At 40.9% G+C, this 12,480-nt stretch overlaps 1 protein-coding gene across 1 annotated transcript in view; it reads left to right on the forward strand.

The window, feature by feature from the left end:
* The window catches only part of APOLTP (apolipoprotein lipid transfer particle homolog), a 1,141,779-nt gene that overhangs the window by 391,353 nt on the left and 737,946 nt on the right, over positions 1–12,480 (forward strand). The window contains exons 19-21 of the mRNA XM_086941409.1: positions 823–982; positions 4,920–4,999; positions 5,950–6,130. Coding sequence (XP_086797535.1) covers positions 823–982; positions 4,920–4,999; positions 5,950–6,130 — 421 coding nt within the window. The remainder of the gene's footprint in view (positions 1–822; positions 983–4,919; positions 5,000–5,949; positions 6,131–12,480) is intronic.

The following is a 12,480-nucleotide window of genomic DNA, read 5'->3' on the forward strand; positions in this document are numbered from 1 at the left end:
GGGGAGGAGGCAAGTATATCCTCTATTTCCAAGTGCATTGATCAGGGTCACCCAGTGATCGCAATCAAAGCATGGTTGTAAATATTACTTAACCTTACCAGGGTTTTGGAACTTCTTTGCTGTGTTAATGTGTTTTTATTGCAGTTTTTTACCAATGTGTGCCAAATCTATTGATCACCAGTTGTGTCTAGATACTGTGCACTGCAAGGGACCCTTGATCTCACTCTGTTGGTTCACATTCAATGCTAATTGTTATTTGTATTGTGTTTATACTTTCTATCATTGTAAATACCGTTTGTGGAGTAAAACTATGTACTTATTATTGATGCATTATTACACTCCTAAGCATTCACAACTCCGGCTGCGCATTGATATATTTATTGTAATTGTGATAATTGTGTTGCACTGTAACTAGACCCCATTGAGCTAGGCCATGAATGCTCACCAACATTTAGGTAGAGTCAAGAAAGCTTAGGAAGGCCAATTGTCTGCTGTCGACCATATACCTAGTGCACTGGAGCTTCGTTGGGACCCTTAGCACTCTGTTTTGTAATGTTTAATGGCCACGACAACTCAATGCACCACGGAAAAAAGTCTGACAGTGTACACTGTGATGTGGTGATGAGGTGTTGGGTGCTTTTCAGTCATCTCATACACCTAGAAGCATTTCAAATTGGCCAACACATTAAGCTAGTGAAAACACTGCGAGGGGGTTACCCTGTAAAGAAGGACTAAGTAATTGAACACATTTGTGTACAACTGTCTGCAGGGTTTTGAGGTATATTAGGCCATATGAAGTACTCACAGTCTTTTTTTTCACAGAAAAATGGCTGGATTCCAAATGAAGCAACACTGCATTTCTTCATGGGAACCCCAAAGTCAGTCCTGAAAAGGGATGTTGGTCTAGACCTGAGCTTTAATGCACCCCAAAGGAAATTTCTGATTAAGTTCATTCATCCAAAGAAAAAGATGCAAATGGAAGGTGTGTATGTGACCATGTTGTATTTCTTTTTCCCTAGTTATGTTTTTTTGTTAAATTATATTGGGCTGAATTTCTAATAATTGATTGCTCCGTTTCTGTTTAAAGGTCATCAGGTGAACAGCCCTGACATCACTTAAGTAAGAAGTGTAGGGGATTTTCTTGTGAACTGTATGTATTTACAGTGGGCTGAGAAAAATTCCAAAGATCCTAAAAAGGTCAATCAAGCAGAATACCAGCTACATACTTTATTCTAGTATCCTTTCTGGTTTGGACATATTTTATCCGGGTATTGGAAACTAGAAAAGCTGTATTGTCATTAGTCAACTCAGCCTTTCAATGCAACATTTTATTTACAATGACAAAAACACAGCAAAACTGCTGGGACAGAATTACAACTGCTGTTATACTGAGCTATGTTTTCCTGAAAGTTACTTACCTAGTAAGGAGACTTTATGGATGTTGATTTATTTGTTATACTGTTGAAGTTGGGATCCTGAGTTTGCCAAGAGCACCATTTATATCTGTGAACTTTTTTTATCAGCTTCATGAGTCTGTCTGTCTGTCTGTCAATCTCTCTGTCCATTCGGCCGTCCATCAAGGTGATGAGTCTAGGTAATATTGAAAAAGACGCTGAGGAGGTAGCCTGCAAAGGAAACCCTCCTGCTAAACTCTGTACACCAAAATCAACCTCTCTCCTGCATTTTAGATATGTTGCAGTGACAATGTTTTTTAGCAGATGTAAGTAATTAGAATTGAGGCAGCCAATGATTAAATACTTTGCCCACAATAGGTTTATGAGGAAATTGAGGGAGTCGGACAAACCCTTATAAGAATTCTAAATTTAAACAAATAGTTATTTAATATAGACGCAACCTGTTGATCTAGACTTCAATGGATTAAAGACAAAGCAAACTCATACATCTCTAACTAGAGGGGTTGAATAACTATAGGCCTATCTCTCTGCTGTCAGCACCAGCAAAGAGGCTGGAAAAACTGGTGCAGCGACAACTGACCAATATCATTGAGAGTAAGGGCAACTTACATGATACTCAATATGGCTTTCGGTCTGGTTTTAGTACCAAGAGGGCCTTTTAGAGGTGGCAGAGTCAGTAAGACTGGAGGCCGATTCAGGGGCATCCACAATACTGGTGTTTCTCGATCTATCGGTGGCATTTGACACTGTCGACCACACTTCACTGTCAAATAGGAGATGGGCATTGGTGGTACAGCACTGGCCTGGCTAAACTCCTACCTGAACAATCGCTCACAGAAGTTTGCAATGCAACCCTTTGTGTCTAAACCAAAATAGCTCTGGTGTGGAGTTCCTCAGGGGTCAGTGCTGAGTCCACTCTTGTTCAATCTGTACCTGGCTTCACTATTTGCTTTGATGGCCAATTGGGGGGTAAGAGCGATTTCGTACGCCGACGACACCCAGCTGGTCTTCACTTTTAAAGAGCAAACCGAGGACTCCTTTAAAAGTTTCAGGGGCTGCCTGAGAGACATTGCATTGAGGATGAACAACAGTAAACTTAAACTCAACGCAGGGATGATGGAGGTGATGTTCCTTGGGAAAGAGCCACCTCCATCATTGGTTCTCTGGTAGCCTATGGAAATGACCCCCCTCCCCTGCAGATATCATAAATAATCTGGGTGTGAAGTGGGAGGCTGATCTCTCCTTTTCGGCTCTGATACAGCAGGTGACAGCTACCTGCTTCTGCAAACTGAGAAATTTGAGGACAATTCTGCATTTGGTGCCAGAGGAGTGCTGAAAAATCATAGCCCATGCCATAGTGACTTCCAGGCTGGACTATGCAAATGGCCTTTATTTTGACCCGCCAAAGTACCTAAATGGACGCCTTCAGATGGTACAAAATGCGGCTGCGAGACTGGTTATGCGTGTCCCTTTTGCAAGCATGTCTCTCCACATTTAAAAGAACTGCATTGGTTACCAGTGGTCAAAAGAATCGAGTTCAAGTCTTTGACGCTTGCACTCCGAGCCACGCATGGTAACTGCCCCAGCTACTTGAAACAAAGACTACGCGGATATAAGCAGACGAGATCCTTAAGGTCCAATTCTCAAAAGCTTCTCTGCACGCCTCGTTTCAAGAAGGCTCGCATGGGGGGCAGATCCTTCACGGCCCGGGTGGCTAAATTGTGGAATGCCTTGTCAAGTGACTTCTGCAATATTGATACAGAGCCACTTTTTAGGGAAATGGTGAAGACATGGCTTTTTTGGGCAGAATAGTGGGCCGAGGGCGTGGCTTTCGGGTTCTCCATCTCCATACTTCTGACCCCTTAGCACCGGGACACCTCTGTTTGAGGTAGCTGTCACGCTCTACAAATGTCTCTATTATTATTATTATTATTGTTATTGTTATTATTATTATTATTGGTGGAGGTCAAAGAGCCATGGAAGAAGAATGTGAACATCCTAATCATTATGTCTCATAATCTATATAAAAAGGATTTAGCTTTAAATAGTTCTTATTCATTTAAGTCCTGATCATATTCAGATCTCTAGGTAGATTGACAGTACCTTGGCTTTTTTTCTCCTCTAATGTTTAACAAGGCCTGTGTGTCATCAACGTACATGAATAGAGTTAAATCCATCCTGCAATAAGAAAGCAATTTGATAATGCTCTGCATTGCATCATCTGATCCCTGTCCTGTAAAAATATTACATCTAATCCAACAGCCTGTCACCAAAAGAAACCTCAGCCAGGCGAGGAATGCGGGTCTGATTGTCGATGATAATGAAGGCCATGAATAAATCGAATGGAATCCGTGCCCCAACACTGCCCCCAACCATGATCATCCTCATCTCTTCAATGACTAAGACCACCTCTATCTCTGTGCCAAGGCTATGGCAAATGCGATTTCTTTCTACAAAGTTTGAGAAGTTATGGAGTTGACACGTTATGGCTCTTTTTGTGAGTGTAGCCATATAAGGAGGAAGAAAAATCAGAGAAAAGTTTGAGATCTGAGGGATTCATTGATGGATTCTTCAAAAGTTGTCTTCCGATGCGGGGGCACTACTGACTTGCAAAAGAAGCAGTAATAAAACAGTGCATCTTAATCACCTTGCCAGGCAGGCATCAAAACAGGGATTTGTACATATCTATTAGGGAGAGAGATTCAGATTCATATTATTATTGAAAACCTTCAAGAAAAGAAGAGAGACTGCCTCGTATTAAAATAACACTTTGGTGTACACAGAAATGTCCTGCTTATCGATCAAGAATGAGGCTCATGCATGGCATTCTGCAGGGGGAAAAACGGTAAAAAAGAGTATCACACTCCAACATAGGCAGACACACGCGGTACCAAAGGGGAACCACAACACATAGACTCTGAAGACCGTGAAGCCTAAGATTATAGACTGGACTAGAGAAACAGATTTGCTTTTGATCCAAAATACTACTCTGCACCATACTTTGATCATCTGTTGGGTTTAGATTCCCAACTATGTTGTTGATACTCTTGACTCCGATGTGAAGAGTAACCATGTCCTGTACATCACCTCTATTGATGCATTTTCTTCATTCAGACAAGTGTTATTCCACAGGTCTATAATAAGTAATATTATACATTTGCTTCTGTCACTTGTGTTTTGCCTAATATATGTGCTAAACTCATGTGCTTCTTACTGTGATCAAAACAAAATTATACCAATATAATATTGACTTTAAGAAGATTTTTAGGCACTTTATGCATTTCCTTTTTACATGTAAATAATGCCAATAACTAAGAATTTGTGGAAGATTAATAGGGAACTTTGGTGGCCAGTTAGGCGGCACACCCAGTGCTCGCACATAATGTGTGCCATGAACATAAGTATGATTTGTATAATCTATCTATTACATTGACATCCCCTATTGAACTAGATGACTAGTATAGGTCTGGTGCTAAACAGTTCTAAATATGTTCTTTGTTTCAGGAAAACTTGAAGCTTCTAGAACTGCACGAATTGGACACTTGGAATTGATTGTAGATGATAAAGATATCTATTACATAAGGGTGAGTCCCCAGATTCAATGTGATTATTTGGCCCAATTGGGAAGGAAGGGTTGAGGTGAAATATCATCACTGTGCCAAAATGGTGCTGTTAATGACAGGTAGAAAACAGAATTCTTGATCTTGCAAAATGCAGATATTCTTTCATACTAATTTTTCTTGGGTACTCGGGTTAATGATGGATCATCCCAAATAATGGGTGTATCCTTCATCTTACTTTATGCTTTAAAATATTGTGTGGAGAACTGAGCCATGACTTGTCACCAGTTTTGCAGAGTGTGAATCAGACTTAAAAACAGTAGCATGTCATCACTACCCTACTTGGTGAAAATTATAATTTGCTATTCATTAAACATGAGTTTCCACATATAAATGAATATGCTTACAAAGGAGATTTCACACAATTATAAGTGTGAATTAATTTGTTCAAGGTGTTGGATTATGGGTGAATACCCAGAAGCGTGCAAAGGTATGCAAATTCATAAGATGTTTCCCACCTTGATACAGTTTCAGATTTACCACAATCAAGTGTAGGATTAGATATGCTTTTAGGTTGATAAGAAGGATGGAACACCAAAAAAGTGGTAAATTAATTAGAAGAAGAGTATTTTACCACGGAAACTAGTTTCCCTACATGGAAAATTATTCAATACATATAAACGCATGTTCCACATTAACACATTCGGAAATGTGCACTTGATACTTTTCTGAATATGCAAATGTTTTCCTTTGTAGGTTCTCCTGGGTAGATGCAAGTCGCAGGCTCCAGGAAAGATGGATTTCTTTGAGGATTCCCTGAAATTAGTAAATTTGCTTCAAATGTAGAACCACAGACCATTTTTGATTTTATAAGTCCCTTTAGCAGTTGGTTATAATTGTGTATTCTACTAAATATCTATCTAGAATTTCTTGAAAACAGGTCTGATTACACAATTGCTTCTCTTTCATTTCAGGGGATTACTGATTTACACACAGTGAGTGGAGATCATAGATACACGGTTCAGTTGGAGTTAAAGCTCTCGAAGTATGGCAGCCCAATCATTTTCTCGGGGAATATCACCAAGCAGCTCGGAAGGAAAATGGCTGTTGTTGTTGCCCTGAATAATTTGTTGAAGGATACAGCATTTCTCAAAGGTTGGATACAAAAATAACTACAAATTTAAATTGGACTTTTTTTGAAAATCAAATGTTTTTTTCTCACTTTCAGAATACCTGATTGTAAGTGTGTGACATTAATGGCAACATTCTCCTCTGGATGCAAATATTTACTACATCAACTGAAGTCCCACGTTGAAAAGATTTGAACATTATCATTTTCAAAATAAAAATGTGTGACCACTAAACTTAGCGTATCCTGCAAAATAACAAATAAAAACTTTATTGCCCCTTTAGAACTGATGTTTTCTAAATGTGTTGATATAGAAATCACTGTCTAACTAACAGCAAGTGTACCAATTAGAATTACCTATTGACTCCCTAGAATGGGGAATAACACACTGAAATCTGAATTTTGATTGCAGGGTTCGTTGACACAGATTTTCTCCATTCTGTGGATTTGAACCCTTATATTTTCCATCTGCTTTGAGCAGGTGGTAAATAATTGTGGGGGACTGGTCCAGGTGTGGAGGTGTGACAGGGGGTGTTGAGAGCATCTAGAGGGAAGCTAAACTGGGTATCTTTTCGGGGAGCCTTGTTTGCTCCTTCTGTGGTGATAGAGGGGGAGTGGCGGGGGTGGGGACACTGTGTCGGTCAACTAGTATTGGTGACCATAGCGTTCTGCTGTCAAGCAAGATATTCCTGTTGACGCAATGGTTGGTTGCAGGAAGGCATTGGAGAGCTTCCTTCCATGACGCTGTATACTGCATTATCAGAGTGAGGTTGCAATCAAGTCATAGTTTCTGGTACACCTAATGTTTTATGACATCATCATCATGTTATGCTGACACTGACATGCTGCTCTGTCACAGAGCAAAATATTAATTTAAAGGGTGTTGCAAAAGCTTGTACCTCAATAATATGTTTTAGCAGGATCACAATCATGGGGTCGATTACGAAGTCGGTCCGAGACCCGAATCCGATTCGGAGCCCGTCTTTCCAACCAATTTGGAAAGCTTTCTGAATGACCCATTACGATGTTTGGAAAGCTTTTGGACTTTCCGACTCGGTTCTGAATGGCATTCGGAGGAACCGAGTCGTTCAGAGCCGACTCATACATTTCAACGGTCCGTGTTTCCGACCGAGCGATTACAATGTCAGATTTTCTAATTCAATTGTTCTGACCCAGATCGGCTGTCTGAATCTGACTTTGGGGACCGTAGCAGGCCCCCCTTCACCGGAGCCTTCCAAATGAGGCCCATGGGGGTACCCAAGGGACTCCCCTTTCAGACCATTCACAGTGTGGCAGGCGCCTAGGATGCCCACCTCAGTGTGCATGATTTTTGCCACCCACCCCTTTCTTCAATGTGAGCCTGTGTATTCGGTCGGTACACATGCTCCCAATTGAAGTCAATGGGAGTCCGACCGAATCGTATTCCTTAACAATCGTAATCAGTTTTTCGGACTCCACGAATCCAATACAGTTAGAAATCATTCCATAACTGATTTGGTTAGAATGCTTTCCGAACGACATTGTTTTGCCCCGTTTGACTCCTTGTGAAAGGCTGCAAATACAGGGATGGAACTATGTTCCATAAACTTGATTCTGCCAGTGTTGGGATGTCAATGTCAATCACTTCCTGCCCCCTACAGGTTGACTCACCCCTTTGAATAAAGTCCTGGATGGTAAAGTTAATCCATGCCAAAGGGAAAAGGGGGTGAGGAGAGAGAGACACTCCTGCTTGTTTGCAGTTGAAAGATCCTGACTAGATTCCTTAGGAACAACATCCTGAGTCCAAAGTATCAGAGTTAGGTCTCCACCTCTGGGTGAGAGAAGACACATTACTAAGGTGTCATACAACAGGAGCAATTAAAATGAAAAAACTACAGAATCACACTTACCAGGTGCAAACAGATGGTAACCATGAAACTAAACAGAACATGAAGACCACTGCCGCACTGGGAGCAAGGAAGTCTGGATGGGAAAGACCACCTAAATACAAGGGGGAAGGAAGCAGATGGCAAGTCACAATAGGTGATGGCTCAAGAGGACCATGGGGAACCAAATAGGGGAAAGACCACAAAGGTGTAGTAACGAGTCAAACCAGGAGCGAACTAATATGAGTAGCGAGAAGCTACAACAGCAGCTATTACCAGACACAGGAGCTCAGTGTTAATCAGGCCTCAATACTTTGTCTGCCACTATTGAACTTGATGTGCGACTGAGTGTGCTGGTCCTCTAGTGGCTGGGGCTGTACTCTGGGTAATGTAGCATTATGTATCCCACCTTGTAATTCCCATTGTCCTCTGGGTCATGTGTTTCATTTTTGACTTCTTTTATGTCTCACCATGTCTCATGGCTGGTCATCCTACAAGGGGCAGAAGACCTCTACCCCTGCATTCACTTTCACTGCATGCTGACATATGTTTTCTGCAGTCCCACAGGGGATGCTTTCAAAATGAAAAAAATTGGAATGCAGTGAACAGCATTGGGGGAGCGTGCAGTGGTCTCCAGCACCACCTGCTGTTCTTTCCGGGGCTGACAGCCACACTTCAGAAGGTGAAAGTTGTCCTTCAGAGACAGCTTGCACTTTGCAAATGCATTATAGCCTCAATTCGGGTCTCGATAACTTATACATCAGTTGCAACTCCAGTTGATTCCTTAAAGATTCCCAGTGTATCTAGAATAAAATGACGAGATCAGTTAGACTTTTCCAAATGGAAACAAATACTAAAATTAAAGCATCTTATTTTTCCCAAATGCACCGATTCGTGTTTGCAACCATTAAACTACTTTTTTTGCAACTTACCAAACAAAAACATTTCCAGCTCCTGAAATAAGAAAGACTCTGAATGATACCAATTTGGTAACTGAAAGGGGCGTGTTGTAGGTGTCTATTCCAATGACAGAATCAGTATAAAATATATATTTGTGACCGAAATCTAGTTGCAAAACTTAAAACATTTTAATTCTACAACCCCACGTTTCATGTTTGTAGGGGAGTCAGTAGCTGTTCCCTGAACCGCTGCCAACTTTCAACCAAACAAATGTAAAGTAAAGAAAACCCTTCTTTTTAAAGACAGCTCCATTTCCATTAATGCAACCTACCTCAATCATTTTTACGAGGTAGGTCGAATTGCGATGCAATCTGAATTTTCTGAACCCATCTGTTTGCACATCGGTCAGTTCAGAAAATGATTTACTGGTCTGAAACAGCAGCCAGTTTTTGTGAGTAGTAAATAGTACATCTGGTCACACGTAACATATTTCAGAAATCCTCTAAATTAGCACTAGTTTGGGATGTGAAGGCTGTTACTTGAAATATTGCTGTTCTAGCAAATTAGGAACATTTTGCATCCTTTAGCAGGTTCTGAATATATGAGGTATACATCTTACTTTTTTGTTTATAAATTATATTATCACAGAGAATATCAACTGATCATTACAACCATCCAACCCCTCTATTGTCTAATGCAGAAATCTTTTTTTCAATTCTGTGAATTATATTTTTGGCGACCAGTAGACTTATCATTACTAGTGACACAATGTCTATGTCCAAAGTTTGTATAGTGATGTTAAACTGTAATGTCTCGATTTTTTTTTTTTTTTATAAGGCCATGAAAAGTCACGCAGGGTGACTTTGCATGGCTTTGTAAATATGGGAAAGTCCATTGCGCTGCCATTGCGTCAATAAGTGAGGCACCGGCGGCGCAATGGGCTTGTAAATAAGCCCTCTGTGTGGGTGAAAGGTTTTCATTACCTTGAACTTTGGTAAGGAGAAAAAAAATACTTTTTGGAAGCTCAAGGAGAGTTCTAGGCAAATACATTTCCCTATAGAAATGTAAAACCCGTTTTAGCTGTATTGTAATTCCTTTCCCCCAATCTAATCTTTGAACCGTTGTATATTCAATGTATTAATTACCCTGAATAACATCACCGAAAAACCTATTTTTTGTGTCATCTATGTCTACAATTTAAAAAGCACATGTATTTCAAATTATAATGAAGGATCGGCCTTCCAAAATGTCAATGCGGAATTTTAACTGACCGTTTTCTGCTATTGTATAAAGCAAAACCCCAGTAAGAAGATGCAGGGGACATATTTGTAGTGTCATTTAACTTAATCGATTCAGACTAAACCGATAAGTGAAATCTCTCACACTGATGACATGTTTGTGTAAACTGTGCGCATGCGCACACTGGATGAGACACTTCAAATGACTTTTGGTGAATTTGAACATGGCTTTTAGACACGGATTAAATGTCAGCAGCCATTTCAGTTCACTCAGATTGTTCCCATGGCATCTGAGGTTTCCCACAGATGTCTCAGCGGGGGAGGTCATTCAAGACAGCTTAAGTGAAACGAGTAAACACTTTGAGAGAATGTCTTGGCTGCCAAATTAAATATCCAGTGTCAGCTTCTCCAGTTGCAAAGCCTTTTCTAAGTACCGAGAACAATGTCTCAGATAATAAAGTTGTTTTAAGATTCTAAGATCTGCATTGAGCTGTGTTTTATGTTTGCATATTATTTACAAAACCATATGGCCTTATGTTATATAAAGTCTCAGGTAAAAAAAATGATAGACATCAGGGGAGTAAGGAAGGCCCCTGCAGCGAGGGAAAGCCCACAGCCCACCAGGGGGCCCCCAACCCTTCAAAGTGATCCCTTGCTCAGCTTCAGGTCAATCAATATCTCTAAGATATAGGAGGCTCATGACCCCCACATCACATTCTGCAGGAAGGCCCGTCATGACAGCCATGTACAAAAAACTCTCCTGTAAACAAGCATGCAATGCCCATTATTCAAACATATTGATTCTTTTTTTTCCCTCACAGTTTTATACAGTGCAAACTTGCCCAAGGGGACTAGAGCGCTTTACATAGGGCAGAAGTATTTAGGTAAGGAGAAATTTAGGGCTTTATTTATGAGAAGTGTTGCATCGCTGCGACAAAGGAGCGATGCAACACTTCTCAGTGCGCCCTCCTTGCGACACCATGGATGCGCCGTATTTAAAGTATGGCGCATCATGTCGCAAGGAGTTACAGATACATCAGTACTACTGACGTATCTGTAGGCGCAAAAGTGACGCATTGCTGGGGTGTGTCTGAAAACCGAGCAACTCCAGCAAAGTGTCCTTTCACATGGGGCAAGGGCCTGCGTCACACTTACGCCTGCCATGAGGCCGGCGTAAGGTTTTGACGCAATGGCATCCTAGAAGTGGCACACTGAAATCTTATAGATTTCAAAGAGCCACTCTATGAGGCTTTGATGCGGGGGAACGCCAATATTGCATACATTAAACCAGATGAAGGTATAATTTAGCGCAGGGGTTTATGAAGTGACACATCAACCTAGATGCATCACTTCGTAAATATGGAGCAACGTAGTGCATTATTTACGCCGCCACAGCGTCACAAAAAATGGAGCAACGGCAGCGTAAATGTGACGCAGGGCCTCATAAATATTTTGAGGTGACTCCTGGGCTCAAACCCAGGGCCAGAGTAATCAAAGTGTTGCGTTGCCCATGCATCACATAGGGTAACACAAGGGTAAAGCAACACCAAAGTCAGAATTACCAAACCACGCAAGGTCACCTTGCTTAGCCATGCAATGCTTAGTAAATCTGGAGTAACGCAAGGCAGTGCAAGTCGGTTCATTGTGTTACTTTTCCCCAGGGAGACGTTCCATGGGTGGAGTGTAGGGGTTCCCACACATCTACCCATGGATTTTGGTACATTCCCAGAGTAACTAATATTAGTAGACATGGGAATGCTTCAAAATGCTATGCATCCCCAAGGGAAGCATAATACAAAGAAAGATTTTCATTTCTCCTTATTTTTTCCTCTTTCTATGTGTGCTGCATTTTTCAGCACTCATAGAAAGAGGAAAATGCCTCAGGTGGTTGTATTTGTGCTTCTCTGTGCTTCTCTTGTCTCCCAGATCCTCCATGTCTCTTACTCAGCAGCATCAGAGTTGCTGTCTAAGCCAGAGAATGCACGCATCTAAAGTGAAGAAGACAGGGGAAAAGAAATTTGGAGATAGTGATCAGATTTACCCAAAGGCATGGAGAAAATGTAGAGAGTAGGCCATTACTTTTTACAGTTGCTGTAAGAATGCCAGTAGTGAAGGGGTTTATTTTATCATTATGAATATCTAGCACCTAAGGCTTCAGTTTCAAGCACTATTTGGAAAATACTTCATTTAATATTACTCACTAGTCCTCTAAACATCCACCAAGCAACCCTTGTGTTATCTTGTCTACAAAGAGAGTAATTAACTGTTTAAATACTGAAAGATTTAGACTCAAGTGCAAAAAGGAATGGCTTTACTAATGCCTGTTCAAACTTTCCTTTGGTAAAATTTGGCTAGCAGATAACAAGCAGCTTG

The sequence above is a fragment of the Lissotriton vulgaris genome, chromosome 10, assembly GCF_964263255.1.
Source record: "Lissotriton vulgaris chromosome 10, aLisVul1.2, whole genome shotgun sequence".
Lineage (NCBI taxonomy): Eukaryota > Metazoa > Chordata > Amphibia > Caudata > Salamandridae > Lissotriton > Lissotriton vulgaris.